General features: G+C 43.3%; 1 protein-coding gene across 2 annotated transcripts in view; it reads right to left on the reverse strand.

Annotated features, from left to right (window-relative positions):
* Nucleotides 1–289: 289 nt before the first annotated feature.
* Nucleotides 290–18,406, reverse strand: part of AFF3 (ALF transcription elongation factor 3) — a gene marked incomplete at its 5' end in the record, with an annotated part of 493,443 nt that continues 475,326 nt past the window's right edge. For both annotated transcript variants that reach the window (XM_081100521.1, XM_081100522.1), the window contains 5 exons: nt 290–3,212; nt 6,137–6,360; nt 6,631–6,680; nt 8,780–8,873; nt 10,954–11,025. In XM_081100521.1, the coding sequence (XP_080956647.1) occupies nt 3,091–3,212; nt 6,137–6,360; nt 6,631–6,680; nt 8,780–8,873; nt 10,954–11,025 (562 nt within the window). In that variant the 3' untranslated portion in view covers nt 290–3,090. The remainder of the gene's footprint in view (nt 3,213–6,136; nt 6,361–6,630; nt 6,681–8,779; nt 8,874–10,953; nt 11,026–18,406) is intronic.

Below are 18,406 nucleotides of genomic sequence, written 5' to 3' on the forward strand. Positions count from 1 at the left end.
GGTGATGCGAACACGCAGTGACTTACACTCAATGTTAGGCACTAGTCATACCCTTCAGGCGTACTACAGTCTCATGGTAGCTGTATTGTACATATATATTTTTAAATGTATGCATTTATACAAACTGTGTATCGTATGCATGGGATTTCAGAAATGTACACATCACTGTTATATAATACACGCATCAGTGTTGCACACACTGGGTAAGTTTTAGTGCAGGGAGTCTCATTGCATTGCGTTCTATACGTTCAATCTAGTACACAATTTGTCAGCTTTTCAGATTATTTTTCCAGTACATTCCTCATTAGATCGTGGGTCCAAGTTTCCATTTGTAATTGGAAAGTTTCCAGAAATATCTGTTTTAACCAAACCTCTCTTTCCAGGCACAACTCTGCACATAAGTCTGATCTGTGTAGAGCAGTCACAAATCCCACATGTTGATCAGGAATGCATTTGATTACATTGTGATAAAGGGTGGCATCCGTTCAGGTCACGGAAGGATAGGTCAGTTGACTTGTGCTGAACGGCTAAGGAAATATGTCTCCAAAAAGAAAGACATAATAATGGACAGTACATGTTGAAACAGGAGAGTCACTAGAAGGACAGACATGAAGCTGTGAACAGTGGTTGCTTGGGGGTGGGGGGAGATTGGGGTGGGACTTACTACTACTTTCTACGTTTCCATGTTGTCTGAATTTTTACATTGAAGCATGTATTGCTCTTATAATCAGAAAATGCAAGAAATATATTTCTACTTTGAAAAAAACTAAATAAAAGGAACAGTTAGGAATGACTTTCACACGCAACAGTAAGAAGTTGGCTCCTTACCATAATCATCTCTTCCAAGCTCACACACACTGCCCCATCGTGCTCCATGATGAAACGAAAGGCCACCCCCACAACGACAGGTTTTGTTGGGAAACACGGTCTTCAAAACACTGGTAAAACGCCAGAGGCCACCTGTGTGTGTAGATGGGGCTTCACGGGTAGCACACCACGAGGATACCGCACAGGCCTGCAGCTTTAAGATGGACGAGGCCAGCAGAGCACCTGGGGACTCACCTGAGGGTCACCCCTTATGTGAGAGTTTGAACATTTCAGCGGAATTCAGCAAGAGCAAGCAGAACTAAGCCTCAGTCCTCCAAACAAACAGACAAACAAACACACCCCACACACCAGTTCACAATTTCTTAAGTGAGACTGAAATTCCCAACATGAATGGGATCATGAACTCTACCCACAAGGACTAGCGAGAGGGTGTGACAAACCCCTCGGCTGGATAAAAGTCAAACAAACTCTGAGCAGTGCAGATGCTTGAAGGCCAAAGTCAAATGCCAATTTCATAAGCCCTTCACTTGCTCTTTCTAAGTTAATTTCGGGTCACCATGCGCACAGATCAATCACTTGTACAGTTTTGAAAGAGTGCTGAGAGCTAGGGAATTACAGCAATCTTACTTCCACTGTCCATCAGGCTGACAATGTCAACATCGAAACTGGACCAACCGACCGTTGGCGAGAGCACACGAGTATCTGTTATAAATGCTGGGCGCCACCGCCCCCTGAAGAAAGGGTGGGGGCGCTCCCTAAACCGCACCGCCGTCTTTCTCAGACCAGCCCGGTGCAGTATGGTCAAGTGAGAGGCCTCAGGGACATTGTTTTTGTTTTTAAAATATGGCAAAGTACATCCTTTTTTCCCCCAGAAGTTTTTCTTTTTAAGCAATAATTTTATATCCAAATATATTTAATAAGAAGACTAAATCTAGGACATGACAGGGGACTATAAAATAAACAAGTTTCAGACAAAAACTGTAAACAGGTGTCAAAAAATTAAAATGTAAACTTAATAAAAAAAAAGAAAAGAGTTAAGGGCGAGACGTAAACATACCAGACACAGAGGACATGAGTGTGACGTTCTGGGGCTGCTACCCCAGACAGCACCGCGACCGAGGCAGGAAGAACGCGCCCTGCGCGGTAAGCAGGCAGCTAACCGGAGCCCCACACGTGCCCCCGTCCAAAATGCATTAACGTGGCACATTCTGCAGGAGGCGTGAGAGCATCAGACATCGTCAGGAGCTCGAAGCTCTCAGCCCGATAAGCAACACACACAGGCTCCCAGTGAAGGGGCAACCGGGTGGGCGTCCTGATTTGGCCAAGACGTTTGTAAGAAAGCTATCGTGGAAAGAAAAGGCTTAAAAAATCGCCACATTTAAAAGACTGACAAGTGCCGCAAAGCTCCCCAGCCAGGTGCCGCAGAGGCAGGAAGAAGAAACACCTGCGCAGGGCGGGCTTGTTGCAGGTGCAGGAGGTTCCAGTTCCTAACGGGGCTCCCAAACGCAGCCGTGGCTGCCTGAGCGCTGGCTGGCTCGCTTCCAAAAGCACCGAGTTCTCTCCGAACATCTGCGCCAGGTTCAGACCACGATGGGGGCAGGGCAGTTGATCCATTTGCTCACCACGCATTTAGCTGATGATAAAGTTGGATGGAGGGGGCAAGTAGTAAATGAAAGGCAGGGCATTTGGTAACATGCAACCTAGTAAACATCCAGCAAAACGTGACTGACGTTCATTATTCAATTACCCATGAACACGTACAACCAGAGGGTAAGTGGGGATAGTATATCAACACTGGAAGTCATCAACAACGTAAGGACTAGGTCGTCTTGACTGGCAGTCAGGCTGTTGGTGTGCTGCGTGTGCTGCACCTGTGAACTCACAGCGAGATTTTGGTTGAATGTTCTAAAAAGTCATGGTTTAGCTTTGAAGTAGAAAGTGTGTGTGTGTGTGTGTGTGTGTATGTGTGTAAGTGTATTTCCTCTAATCAGAAACCTCTGACCACTTTGTCTAGCCTGGGATTATGGGAACTAGACAAAGAAAATAGGTTTTAAGAGCTGTGCTTCTTACACACACAGGCTGCTGCTTCTACACCCACACATACAGGCACACATGCCCTGGGAAAAGACCATTGTTCGAGGCTGAGAAAATATTCACTGGATTTTGATAAATGCTGTGGCTGGGAATGTCAGTAGCACAGTGTCCAGAAACATTGAGCCGTCCACGGAGGTGGGAGCACAGTGCGGCCGCAGGGTGCGGTCCCTACGGCAGGTGGGCGCTGTTCCGCAGCCAGTGCAGGCCCTGCTGGGAGTACTGGACCAGGTGCTCCATGCTGCTGTGCAGGGTGACCGGCCCCATGAGCAGATCCAGGTCGTTGAAGAACTCTAGGGGACAGACAGAGTGGTTAGAGCGCCACACATGCCACGTGTGCTACCCTGGGACCCAAGTGACATAAGAAGAAACTCCACTCGTGGCCCTAGATAGGCAAGTTTCTCTGTTCCATCATGCGACTTCAGCATCCCACTGAACAGAATGAAACACAAAGGTACAGAACTCAGACTTTTATCCAAATAGTCACTCTATGGGCAATTTTTAATTCAAATGAGTAACATTTACTTAGCCCAGGGGTGGGGAACCTTGTTTCTGCCAAGGGCCATTTGGATATTGATACCATCATTCTCTGGCCAAAGTTATCAACTTAAAAATCAGCCTGCTGCGTTTAATAAACTCACCCCTAATGCCTTGGCAGGGCCAGACCAGATGATTTTGCGGGCCTTATAGGGCCCGCGGGTCGGATGTCCCCCCACCCCTCCTTGACTTAGCCAAACAGCAAAAAACCTGACTTCCCCAGGACATTCTCCTGGAGCAGCAATACTTCCCACTCTGGACGTGGGCTGTGTCTCTGTCGCCCTCCCCCTCGACCCAGCTGAGGCGTGTGCTGCACTGACACGAGTCCCATGGAGGAGGCTCCAGGCTCCAGGCAGCAAATCAGAGGCAGCTGTGAAACAGCTCCCAGCCCTTGGACTTTCTCTGGGCTGGTCCTTCCATTAAACATGTACTATGTGCCAAGGCCCTGTGCTAGGTGCAGCAGGGTAGACAGGGAGTGTGCCAAGAGACCACAGCTGAGTGGCCGGGAGGGACAAGTACATTCACAGCGCTGCTATGCCATCGTCGTAACTGGATCACGGAGCAACACTCCTTCAAAAGAAGTGCCTGGGAGACGTTTTCAGAGGTGCTCATATGCATACATGCTGAACGAGGGCCTGCTGGGAGGCCAGGGAGGGGTGAGGGAGACGCCAGGTCCAGGTGGCTGGGAAGGTAGCCACGCAGGGACCGGAGCAGAACCGGGAAGGGAGCTGGTCAGAAAAACAATACTGACTTCCCGTTAGACATGTGCCCCTGGGCCCTCACGGAGGAGCCGTCGAGTAGGCCGCTGCCAGTGCAAGAGCTGGCCTGCTCAAGGTGTCCCAAACTGGCCACATACATTTTTATACATTTGTCCTTCTGTTTTGTCTACTTGGGACACCCTCCCCACTCCATCTCGGCTACTCAACTACTATTTGCTTTTCAAAATCCTGTTCCATGTCGGCTTCCCAGTGGATTTTCAGGGTCAGCACCTCTGGGCTGCACGTCACATGCTACCTGGCTTTCTCATCAGTTTCATGAGCTCAGGCCCCATGCCTATTCATGCTGTAACTTCCTCATCACACCGTGGACAGCCTGGTCTTGTCCTCAGAGGCTTTACGCTGTCATGGCACCAAATGTGCATTCAATGACTGGAAAGTGACCTCGGATTTGCACTATCACCCAAGTAGTAAGTTGGTATAATCATTTGGGAGAAAAATTAACAATATATATACCAAGATATCTATACATATAAAAGCCAAGTGACTGGAATGACTGGTCACTATGAAGCATACTGTGGCAGCCAACCAGCCCGATCAGGGCCCTGATCGGCCCCCCATCCTCCCTCGGCCCAACCCTCCTGCCTGCCCATCCCTGATCAGCCCCCATTGGGGCGGGTGGCCTGACTCCACCCATGCAAGAATTCGTGCACCGGGCCTCTAGTATAACAATATAGATCTTAAAGAATGTATACCTGTTGACCCCCAAATTCTACTTCTGTAACTCCTTCCTATGAAAATAATAAAAAATATGGAAAAGGACTTATGCAAAACTATTTATCATAATCTTATTTGTAATAGTGGAAAAAATTGGAAATAACCTAAGTGTCCAACAACAGGGGGATGGCCTAAGAAATCATACTTTATGATTGTATAACCACTGTTCTGACAATATTATAGAACCAACATAAAGGGTGTTTTTGAACTAGTTAGTAACATGAGAAAATTCCTGATATACTATTAAACAACAACAACAAAACAAAACAGGACATAACACTGTAGATATACTATGACCTTATTTTGGTAAAAATCACACATATTTGGAGGAGACTAGATGAGACTTCAGTAGAATGTTAACAGTAATTATTTCTTGGTGGTACGATTACTGATGATATAAAAATCTTTCTTTCCTTTACAACAGTTTCTGTACTTTATAAATTTAGCCACAATAAACATGCACTCTGTTTATAATCAGTAAAAAAAAAAAAATTTAAAAAGAAAAGGAACTTATTGCTTCATGTAAACACTTTGTTTTTCAGTTGTAAGCAGCTATCACTTAAAAAGCCAGTAACATTCACACTCATTAATTCATTCATTCAATGTTTCAGACCTCAACCGTGTTCTGGGCTCGGTGCAGGCCTTAGGAATACAAAGTCGGAGGAAACAGAGTCTATCTTCAAGGAGCTCACTGTCAGCAGGGAAAAGAACATGTGTGCGCACATCTATGTCTGTATCTACAGATCTGTATCTTTGCACATTACTTGTGTCTTTATCATCTCTACTAGAGGCCCGGTGCATGAATTTGTGCACAGGTGGGGTCCGGCTGGCCTGTCCTGATCAGGGCTGACCCTGATCAGGGGCAGGGCCAGCTGGGGGGAGGGGCTGCAGGTGGTTGGCTGGCTTTCCTCCCCCTCTGCTCCCCCCCCCCCCCCCGTCAAACTCCAGGTCGAGGGGACAATTTGCATATTAGCCTTTTATTATATAGGATGTGGAATCTTCCACAGTGAAGATAAAGGTGGGTTAAGGCCTGAGTGAGGGGAGAGGTTGGGAAGTTTCACGCAGTAGGTGACAGCTTCTAGAATTTCTTCTTCGGTACATGATGACAACTTGTGTGGTGACGCCCAAGGTCAGGTTGTCTCCCTGAGCGGTGGTCAGGCATGCACACACACCCCAAAGGCACATACCTCGGTTTTCCTTGGCCAGGTTGTCCGCCATCTCCCAGTAGTCGTAGCTGTGGAGAATGCTGTTGGTGATGCTGACGTGATTGGCTGCCATCTGGTGGATGCGCTGTGGGATGCTGACGATGGTTGAAGGGGACAGGGCGCTGGTATTGGAGAGGCTCCCCTGAGATCCCACGGAGCTGGTGGGGGAGGGGTTGGGGGACATGGGGGATGGGGTTCCAGTGCTCCTGGAAGGGGAGAGCAAGAAAACCAAGGTGGAGAGCCTGGTTCCTGGTGAGGCAGGCCAGCCCCAGGGCACCGTAAGCAAAGTAGCACACTGCCCAACACCAGGCAGTGCCTCGTTTATCGCCTTTACTTTGGAAAAATGAACTTACTCACATATGTAATAACTTAATCAATAAAGAAATTAAAAAAATAAAATGCTGAATGAGAAAAAAAAATAAAATGCTGAATGCGAAAAAAAGAAAAAAAAAGAAATAAAGGAAAAATGAACTTACTTTCCTCCGGCTCCCCATGGAGATGGGGCTTGGGCAGCTTTAGATGAATTCTGCAGGAAAATAGAAACATGGACAGTGAGCCATCTGCGTAGGTTTACAGAGCTGACAATAACATGCTCTCAGGTGATGGCTGAGATTAGTAATGGCTGACACTGCAGAGAAAATGCAGATTCCCAGAAATGAACCTGGGAAGTCGCAAATCCTAGGCTACTGGCTCCCTCTCTGAAACCCAGTGGGGACACCTGCCCGGCCTGCTGGGTTCCACAATCGGCTAAAGCCAAGAGCTTATCCTGTAGCCTGGGATTTCATGCACCCAAATGCAATGTATCAAATTAAATCATAATCCAGAGGGTCTGCTGAATCCTGAGCCAGTTTAATTTTTTCACCTGAAACTAGCTTAAGTTTTCTGAAAAAGAAAAAAGACCAGACCTCCCCTCCCCCATGAGAACACCCCATATTGAAATGTAGGGCATATCTGCAGGAACCGTTGGCATACATTTAATGCCTGGAAATATGAGACATCAACTTGTATTGTTTTAACTTATGAGACTTAAAAGTATTTCTCTTAAAGAAAGTTCCTCTTGAATATTTCTAAAAGGACAGATTTAAATATATTTCCTTGACAGGTAGTGTGTTCAAAAATTCTGATTTCCTGAATATCCTGACTAGGGAGGATATGTTTCCCAAGCCAGTCGTCTGCATTGGGCATTTACAAGAAGTTCTGCCTTTGGTGAGGGAAGTTCCTAAACGTACAGACAGACCCTCTCTGAGAGCCAACGATGACTTCTGGGACCTCCGTCTATGGCCGGTTAGAGGGAAGAAGTCTCTATACGCTGGTGTGAGCTTCCCTCCGTCCCTGGCCTGTGAGAGGGTTAAGAAGTCTCTACAATACTGATGTGAGTTTTCCTTCCTGAGACAAGAAAACAGCCTTGGCCTGGTTCCCTAGACACAAAGCATTGCTTTTGGTTAAAAAGAACTTCATGAAGTGGAGACTGAGTTTGAGACTCCAGTGGGGGTGCTATCAAGATGGTAGATGTGGCCTTGTATGTGGCAACTGTCAGTTGCCATCAGGCCTCTTCCTTGGCCACCAGGCCCCGTGACTGTTAAAACACAGGGAACAAAGCCCTCTGTTCAGACAGCTCTGTACCGATAGAGCAGTCATTGCGGACAATTTGTCAGTGTTACCTGAAGGCCCATGATCGTGGGACTTTAAGGAGCATTTAAAAAGCCTTTGATTAAGGGTGATGACCGGGAACTCCTGGAGGGGAAACTCTGCTTTTGAGTGTGTCCTCTCTGCACTGCGCACACACTCAGGACTGTGTACGGACACTAAGAACTTCTTGTATTCCTTCAAGTTCTGTGGTAACCGCTGTGGCCTGCAGGGTTCAGATTCCTTCTCAGTGAAGCATTTTTCTTGACTGTAATAACTCTCGTTAGTATTAGTTCTTAGATTCTAACATTTTTAAAATGACTTATCTTGACCTTAGGTGCCCAAAATAAAGGGAAAGGCTTAATGTTAGCCAAGACTGTTCCCTTCTTGGCTTAGCACCTAGTTACTCTTCAGGCACAACCAGGAAGGGGGTGGCACGCTGCATACAGCCCGCGGACCCCAACTCAGCCTGGTCACCAGAGAGAATCTCTAAGTGGGGCTGGGGATAAAGGGTCTAAAATGACGGTGGTGCATGGGTTGGTGGAGGTAGAGGTGGTGTAATTTCTTGTTCCTATAGACAGATAGACAGTAAAGAGGCCCCAAATCTCAAATTAATTATTACTTCAAGTCTGTATCACAAAAGTGTTTTTGTTTTATTTTCCCAGTGAAAATGACTTCATTTGCTGAGATAGATAAAAGTTCTATCTTTGTGTTTACATATTGCTAGTGCCCCTGAGGAATCTATGTGAAATACCAAGATGCATTTCCTACGACACGGAAGTGGGAACTCAATCTCCTTTCCCTGGAGGCCATCGGAATGCCCGGGCTCCAGGCAGGGGGCTCTCAAGGCCATGCTCAGCCCTGCGCACCATGAACATGTCACAAATGGGTCAGAAGGCTCCTGTATTCTCCTCAAAGAAATGGATCCTGTCCTCAAAACGTCCCTGGTAGGGAGACAACTAAATACGGGGAACCATGTCCCCGATAGCCAGACAGTACCTTGAAATAGTCGATAAGTGCTTTTGAATACTTGACAGCGTGATCTCTTTTGAGTCGAAACATCCGCCAGTACAGGAGAGCCAGGCATCGGTAGCTGCAGGGAAGAAGAGAGATGAGCCCTGCAGGCATGAGTGTGTCCTGTGCAAACAAGACTTTTCAAAAATCTTTTTGTTGTTGTTGTTAATCTGCACCCGAGGATATTTTTCCATTGATTTTTAGGGAGAGTGGAAGAGAGAGGGAAAGACAGAGAAACATCGATGTGAGAGAAACACATCGATTGGTAGCCTCCTGCATGAGCCCTGACCAGGGCCTGGGCGGGGGAGGAGCCTGGAACCAAGGTATGTGTCGTTGACTGGAATCGAACCCAGGACACTTTGGTCTGCAGGCCAACGTTCTATCCACTGAGCCAAACCGGCTAGGGCTCAAAAAATCTTCTTGTTCCAAGTACTCAATATTTATATCCTGATTATACATACAGTATACATACATACATGTCTGTAAGTGTCTGATCTCCCTTTTGTTCAGAAGGTATACTTCAAAATTTCAAGGGGTTACTCCATAAATGCATTTGCCATCAGATCATCGGTTCTCAACCTGTGGGTCATGACCCCTTTCACAGGGGTCGCCTGAGACCATCCTGCATATCAGATATTTACATTATGATTCATAACAGTAGCAAAATTACAGCTATGAAGTAGAAACGAAAATAATTTTATGGTTGGGGGTCACAACATGAGGAACTGTATTTAAAGGGCCAGAAGGTTGAGAACCACTGCATCAGATCATTTAATAATAGCTTTATTGCTTTGTTGGGGTACGGGGCTGGCCATTTCTTCTGCCACCACTAGAGGACAGTGTCTCTCCACGGAGGAGTGAGGAAGCTGCAGCTCATAGCTTTCACTGCTTAAGGGGAGTTTTGGGGCAGAGTGACCTCACTCTGATTTCCCTCTGACACCCTGGACTTCCCGCACCAGCGGTGTTGCTGAAAGAATAACCATCCACCTGCTTTTATTCCTTTACCTTTAAACTATTTTACTCAATTGCAATTAGTTCAAATAAAGGGACAGATACGCGTTTTTATAAATAGTAAAAACTCTATGCTGGGAATAGTTAACATTTTATTTTATATATTTTATTACTTACATATTAGTAACCTTCTATAATGCCAATTACTAATCATCATTAATTTATTAACCCTAATATGAAATTTAAAGTTTGAAAAGAGTGCAGAAAGCATTTCCGAGAAATGCTTTTTTTGCTTGGTGCTTTCCACTCATAATTATTGGCTAACTCGGGTGTGGTGTTGACCTGGGAGATTACCAACATACCCAATACAATATAACGGTCTCTTCTTAGCAGATCAAACTCCAGATGATGTGATGATGCTAAACTATGTGAGGCCCTCTTTTTTCGTGTATGTTGCTGTTATTTAATTAATTAATTAATTAATTAATTAATTTTTGAGGCTCAATTGTCCACTGCAGATCAGGGAAGTAAACCTTTGGGGGCAAACATTTTGGATCCCTGTCACAGAAGGAACAAATAGAGAGGTGTCTTGTGATTTGTGGGCATGGGAGGAGGTGTACTGAGAAGATGTCACAGGGAAATTACTTTTATAATCACATATTCATTATTGGTGTAATCGTCATAGAAATAAAAACCTATTAATGTTGGTTAACATTTTACAAGGAAAGCTTTTATTATCAAAGTGTAATGAGCCGCTCCTCAGTTTAATGTGTTGAGGACTTGAATGCGTCATCTTCATTCTCTCAGACTAATCCCATGTGTAAAGAGATAGATGAATTATTTTGATTGCAACTAAAATGTTCAACACAAGAGAAATTACATTTGGCACAATTCACATTCAAATCATTAAAACACAAACCTACCTGGTTTTAAAACACACACGCGCGCACACACACACACACACACACAGGAAAAGCTATCCTTGCTTAATGGACCTGTTGATTTTCAATACCTGAGTAGGCACTTCCTGGCTGGCCAAGCAGCAAGCAAAGCAATGGGTGGGCTCTCCCTGGCCACCAGTGGACTTGCATTTGGTTTTGCATGTCAGAGGCACTAGAAAAACATTATGCTCCAGCACCTGGTTTACCAATGACCAATGACCACATCCAGGCTGGGCAGGCTGTTTTAAGCCGATATGATGCACTCACCATAACGCAGCCAGCTGTTTATCCTCTGGTGTGGCATTGGGGCCTGAGTGGGTCTTTAGTCTCATAGCATACCTAGAGGAAAAGAAAACAAAACCAAAGAAATTTTTAAAAGTTTTTATTAAATTTATTGGGGAGACAGTGTTTAATAAAATTATGTAAGTTTCAGGTATACAATTCTCTAATACATCATCTGTATATTGTACTGTGTGTTCAACAGCCCAAGTCAAGTCTCCTATCACCACTGAACCCCACCTTTCTCTATGTAATCACCATACTGTTTTCTGTGTCTATGGGTTTCTTTTTTGCTTAATCCACCTTTTTCACCCAGCCCTGCAACCCCCCTCCCTCTGACAGCTGTCAGTCTGTTCTCTATGAATCTGTTTCTATTTAGTTTATTTACTTTGTTCATTAGATTACACATATAAGTGAGATCATATGGTATTTGTCTTTCTCTGACTCGCTTATTTCACTTAGTGTAATACTCTCCAGGTCCATTCATGTTGTCACAAAAGGTAAGATTTCCTTCCTTTTTTTATGGCCAAGTAGTGTCCCCTTGTGTAAATATACCATAGCTTTTTTTTTAAAATTTTTTTTCAATTTTTTTTATCCACTCATCATCCACTGATGGGCACTTGGGCTGCTTCCAAATCTTGACTATTGTAAATAGCAATGCACTGAATATAGGGGCACATATTCTTTCAAATTAGTGTTTCAGGTTTCTTCAAATATATTTCCAGAAGTGGAAATGCTGGGTCACAAGGCAGTTCCAGTTGTAATTTTTTTTGGAGAAAACTCCATACTGCTTTCCATAGTGGCTGCACCAATCTGCATTCCCACCAGCAGTGAACAAGGGTTCCCTTTTCTCCACATCTTCCACAATACTTGTTTGTTGATTTATTGGTGATAGCCTTTCTGACAGAAGGTGACATCTCATTGTGGTTTTAATTTGCATCTCTCTGATGATTAGTGACGTTGAGCATCTTTTCATATGTCTTTTGGCCATCTGTATGTCCTTTTTGGAGAAGTGTCTATTCTGATCCTTTGGCCGTTGTTTAATTGGACTGGTTGTTGTATTAGTGTTGAGTTGTCCGAGCTCTTTATAAATTTTGGAAATTAGTTCCTTCTCAGATGTATCATTGATGAATATGTTCTCCCATTCGGTAGGTTGTCTTTTCATTTTGTTGAGGGTTCCTTTTGCTGCACTAAAACTTCTTAGTTTGAAGTAGTCCCATTTGTTTACTTAATCTTTTGTTTCTCTTGCGTGAGGAGATATGTCAGAAAAAATATTGCTATGAGAAACGCCCAACATTTTACTGCATATATTTTCTTCTAGGACTTTTATGGTTTCAAGTCTTACGTTTAAGTCTTTACTCCATTTTGCATTTATTCTTGTGTATGGTGTAAGAAGGTGGCCTAGTTTCATTTTTTTTGCATGTATCTATTCAATTTTCCCAACACCTTTTATTGAATAGACTATCTTTATCCCATTGTATGTTCTTTCTTCTTTTGTCAAATATTAATTGACCATAAAAATGTGGGTTTACTTCTGGGCTCTACTCTTTTCCTATGATCTTTATGTCTGTTCTTATGCCAGTACTATGCTAATTTGATTACTATGGCCTTATACTATAGTTTGATATCAGATAGCATGCTTTCTCAAACTTCGTTCTTTCTCAAGATTGCTATTCAGGTCTTTTGTGATTCCATATAAATTATTGGAATATTTGTTCTAGTTATATGAAATATACCATTGGTATCTTGATGAAAATTGCACTGACTCTGTAGATTGCATTAGGTAGTATGGACATTTTAATGATGTTAATTTTTCCTATCTATGAACATGGTGTACATTTCAGCTTATTTGTATCTTCTTATAATTTTCTGAGTACAGGTCTTTTACATCCTTGGTTAAATTTATTCCTAGGTATTTTTTTGATGCAATTGTAAATGGGATTGTTTTCTTAGTTTCCCTCTCTGTTAATTATTGGTGTATAAAAATGCAACAGATTTCTAGGCATTTATTTTGTATCCTGCTACTTTACTGAATTCATTTACCAGTTCTAGTTGTTTTATTTGGTGTTATCTTTAGAGTTCTCTATACTAGTACACAGTATCATGTCATTTGCAAATAATGACAATTTTACATTTTCTTTTCCAATTTGGATGCCTTTTAATTCTTCTTAGTGTCTGACTGCTGTGGCTAGGATTTCCAGTACTATGTTGAATAACAGAGGTGAAAGCAGACATCCCTGTCTTGTTCCAGATCTTAAGGGAAATGCTTTTAGTTTCAGTCCATTGAGTATGATGCTGGCTATAGATTTATTATATATGGCCTTTATTATGTTGAATTATATTCACTCTATTCCCTCTTTAATGAGAGTTTTTATCATAAATCGTTGCTGGATGTTGTTCAATGCTTTTTCTGTATCTATTCATATGATTATGTGATTTTTATCCTTCATTTTGTTTATGTGGTGTATCACGTTTATTGGTTTGTGCATATTGTACCAACCTTGCATCCCTAGAAGAAATACCATTTGATCATGATCTTCTTAATGTATTGCTGGGTCTGGTTTGCTAATATTTTGATCAGGATTTTAGCATCTATGTTCATCACAAATGTTAGCTTATAATTTTCTTTCTTTAGTTTCCTTATATAGGATACCCGTGTTCCTCTTTCTCCTTCTCCTTTTTTTTTTTGAAATTAGGAAAATGCTGGACTCAGAAAATGAGCTTGGGAGTCTTTCCTCCTCTTGAAATATTTGGGGTAGTTGAGGATAGGTGTTAATTCTTCTTTGAATGTTTAGTAAAATTCAACTGTAAAGCCATTCTGTTCAGGACTTTTGTTTGTTGGGAGCTTTTTGATTACTGTTTCCATTTCATTAGTTGTAATTGGTCTATTCAGATTTTTTTTTCTTCAGTTTTGGAAGACTGTATGTTGCTAGAAATTTATCCATTTCATTTAGATTGTTAAATTTGTTGTCATATACCTGTTTGTAATATTTTCTTACAATTCTTTGTAATTCTGTGGTGTCAGTTGTTACTTATCCTCTTTCATTTCTGATTTTATTTGGGTCCTCTCTCTTTTTTCTTGATGAGTCTATAAATTTTGTTTATCTTTTCAAAGAACCAGCTCTTGGTTTCATGGATCTTTGTATATTTTTTAAGTCTCTATACCATTTATTTCCACTCCGATCTTCATTATTTCCTTCCTTCCACTTACTCTGAGCTTTTCTTGTTGTTCACATGATAATTCTTTAGTTGTGGGGTTAGATAATTTATTTGAGCTTTTTTTTATTTCTTGAGGTAGGCCTATAATGCTATAAATTTCCCTCTTAGGACTGCTTTCACTGTGTCACATAGGTTTGGGGTTGTTGTGTTCTCATTGTCATTTGTTTCAAGGTATCTTTTGATTTCTCCCTTGATCTCATTGTTAACCCATTCATTGTTTACTAATATGCTATTTAGCCTCCATATCTTTGTGTGTTTTTCAGCTTTTTTCTTGTGATTGATTTCTAGTTTCATACCATTATCGTCAGAGAAGATGCTTGCTATGATTTCAATCTTCTTAAATTTATTGACACCTGTTTTGTGTCCTAACATGTGGTCTATACTAGAATATACTCCATGTGCACTTGAAAATAACGTATATTCTGCTGCGTTGGGGTGAAATGCTCTGAAGATACCAATTAAATCCATCTGGTCTAGTGTGTCATTTAAGGCCACTGTTTCCTTTTAGATTTTCTGTCTGGAAAACATTGATGTTAATGGGATGTTAAAATCTTGTACTATGACTGTATTACTGTCCTTTTCTTGCTTTATGTTCATCAAGATTTGCTTTATATAATTAGGTGCTCCTATGTTGGGTGTTTAAAAGGGTTATATCCTGTTGTTGGATAATGATCCCTTTGCCAGTATGTAGTGTTTTTCTTTGTCTCTTAATATAACCTTTGTTTTTAAGTCTATTTTGTCAACTATAAGTATTGCTACCCCAGATTTTTTTCACTTTCATTTGCACGAAATATCTTTTTCCATCCCTTTACTTTGAAAGGGGTCTCTTGGAGATGGGCCTCTTGTACACAGCATATATATGGGTCTTGTTTTCTTATCCGTTAAGCTACCCCATATCTTCTGATTGGAGCATTTAAGTCATTTACATTTAAAGTGATTATTGATACGTATGTATTTCTTGCCATTTTCTTCTTTACTAGAGGCCCGGTGCATGAATTCGTGCACCAGTGGGGTCCCTCGGCCTGGCCTGCAGGATCGGGCTGAAATTGGCTCTCTGACATCCCCCGAGGAGTCCTGGGTTGAGAGAAGGTGCAGGCCAGGCAGAGGGACCCTACAGAGGTTGGCCAGCCAGGGAGGGACTGTGGGAGGGCTCCGGGGCGAATCTGGCCCATCTTGCCCAGTCCCAATTGGTCAGACCCCAGCAGCCAGCTAATCTATTGGTCGGAGTGTCTGCCCCTTGGTGGTCAGTGCATGTCATAGTGAGTGGTTGAGTGGCCTTATCATATCATTAGCATATTACGCTTTGATTGGTTGAACGGCTGACCAGTCAACCAGACACTTAGCATATTGGGCTTTTATTATATAGGATACCAATGTTCCTCTTTCTCCTCTGTCTTTTTTTTGACCCTTTAACATTCCTTGTAATACTGGTTTGGTGGTGATGAACGCTTTTAGCTTTTCTTGTGTGGGAAGCTCTTTATTTCTCCTTCAATTATAAATGACAGCCTTGCTGGGTAAAGTCGCCTTGGTTGTAGGTCCTTATTTTTCATTACTTTGAATATTTCATGCCAATCCCTTCTGGCCTGAAATGCTGTTGAGAAATCAGCTTTCAGTCTTTTGGGAGCTCCTTTATGGGTAACTATCTTTCTCTTGTTGTTTTTAAGATTCTCTCTTTGTGTTTAACCAAAGCCATTTTATTATTATTTTTTAAATCCTCACTCAAGGATATATTTTTATTAATTTTAGAGAAAGAGGAAGTGTAGAAAGAAAGAGGAACATTGATTAGTTGCCTCCAGCACACACCCTGATTAGGGATCAAACTCGCAACCTAGGTATGTGCCTTGACCAGGAATAAAAACCAGTAACCTTTAGGTACACTGGATGATGTTCCAACTAACTGAGTCACCCAGCCAGGACTAAACTTTGCCATTTTAATTATGATGTGTTCTGGTATGGGCCTCTTTGGATTTGTCTTGTTTGGGATTCTTTGTGCTTCCTGGAATAGTCTGTCTTTTGCCTTCACCTAGTTAGGGAAGTTTTCAGTCATTATTTCTTCAACTAGGTTCTCAATTCTTTGCTCTGGTACCGCTATGATGCAGATGTTGTTATGCTTAATGTTGTCCCAAAGATCTCTTAAACTATCTACATTTTAAAAAATTCTCTTTTCCTTTTGCTGCTCTGATTGGATGCTTTTTGCTACCTTGTCTTCTAAGTCACTGATTCGATCCTCTGCTTCATTCAACCTACTATTTATTCCTTCTAGTGTATTCTTCATTTCAGATATTGTATTCATTTCTGACTGGGTTTTTTTAATGATTTCTCTGTCCCTTTTCACCTTGTTGTACTTCTTACTAAGTTCCTTGAGCATCTCTATAAACATTTTTAAAAACTCTGCATCTTATAAATTACTTACCTCCATTTCATTTATCTCTTCCTTTTCCCTAGAGATTTCTCCTGTTCTTTCATTTAGGGCCCTTTTCTCCCCATTTTGGCTGCCTATTTGTATTTTTTTCTACGTATTAGGTATATCTCTTATGTCTCCTGATCTTGGTATCCTGGCCTTATGTAGTAGGTGTCCTGTGGGATCCAGTAGCACAGTCTCCTTAATTGACTGAGCTGGGTGTTCCAGGAATGTCCTTTGTGTGGGTTATGTGGGCCCTCCTGTTGTAATTAAGTCATGAGTTTGCTATTGGCCCGTTTTGTGTGGGTTTGACTGTGAGGCTCAGTGTACTAGCTGCTGTGCAGGTGCTGACCACACTAAGTAGAATTTGCTTCAGCAGGGTCTGGTGCCTGCAGAGATCTCACTTAGGCTATGCCACTTGTAAAGCTATCTGGATCCTGCTCTGATGTTGTCTGAAGTTGGGTGTGTTGGTTCTGGGGCCTCTTGGGAGGGACTGGTGCAGGTCAATATCAGGCACTGCCTATGACTGATCCTGGGAAACTTGTTTGGAGCTACATGGGGATCCACAGTTTCTGGATGCCTCTGCTGTACCTGGGTATGTGTGCAAAGGACCAAACTGTACGCCAAGGCTGGCTTGCACCAGCACCGAGTCCAGTGTTCAGTCAGCAAAAGGCCCAAGGCACCCTGATATCCACCTTTGCTTGCCTCCACCTGCTGGCAGCCTGTCAGGCTCAGTCACTGAAAAAGCCTCTGATTGTACTTGAGTTTAACAGGTAGCTTCTCAGTTAGTCACCAGGTATGAATGGTGTTCACTAGATGGATTAACACATTCAATCAAAGAGCCAATGCTGGGTCTGAGGCCACTCAGCAAAAGTCCTAGGGTATACCAAGTCTAGCTGCCACCCGCTGGGTAACTACAGACCTTTGTGGTGAAGCAGAGTCTTAGAAAATTTTCAGGGTGAGGCCAGCAGGGTTTATCAGGCCCAAACTGACCACGGCTTGGCCATGTGAAGGGAGGGCTCTGCACTGGTCAGGCATAAGAAAGAAAAATGGACCCTGTCCTAGAGCCACACAACTCAGTATGTCCCAGATTCTGCCAGGAGCTGAGCAGGGTAGGGCTTCTGAGAGATGGGAAGGTGGGACTAGTGGATCTCCCATGTGAGGAAGTGCTGGTCAGGCTTGGGGGAAGGAGGGAGGAGTGGCCCCACTCCAGGGCCACACAACTCAGTCACCGACACCCTGAGTCTGCCTGGATATCTATACTCTTGTCAAGGCATTTGGCTCCTCAGCAGGGTGTGAGCTCCACCGGATGGGAGACAGAGATTCCGGAGGGTGGGGCTATTGCATTTACCCAGGTTCATGTCATAAGGAACGGAGTGCTCTGCCAAAAGAAAGATGGCGTCTAGGGTGTGGGAGAGGGACTCAGCACAGGGATCATGACAGCTGTCCCTTTAGCTCTCTCCCCAGAGCCACAAAGCCCAGTCTCTCCTCACACTACTCAAGTCCACTCTGCTGGAGCCCAGGGTGAGTTGCTGTGAACAGGATTTCGTGTGCTGGCCCTCTAAGAGGGCACCTGTGTCTCTAGCAGCCTTCTGTCTCTCCCTGGTGGACAGCATCCCTGATTTTTATAGCCCAGTGTTATGAGAGTGCCCGTTCCCAGCTCGGATGCTCTGGTCTGGGGAGCCTGGTGTGGGGTTGAGACCCCACGCTCCTCCGAAGGAACCTCTGCAGCTGAGATATCCCTCTGGGATCTCAGATGCCACCCATGGAACGGGCCAGCCCTTTTCGTCTCCACTCTTCCTGCCAGTCTCGATGTGGCTG

Source organism: Myotis nattereri (assembly GCF_964212035.1).
Source record: "Myotis nattereri genome assembly, chromosome: 10".
Lineage (NCBI taxonomy): Eukaryota > Metazoa > Chordata > Mammalia > Chiroptera > Vespertilionidae > Myotis > Myotis nattereri.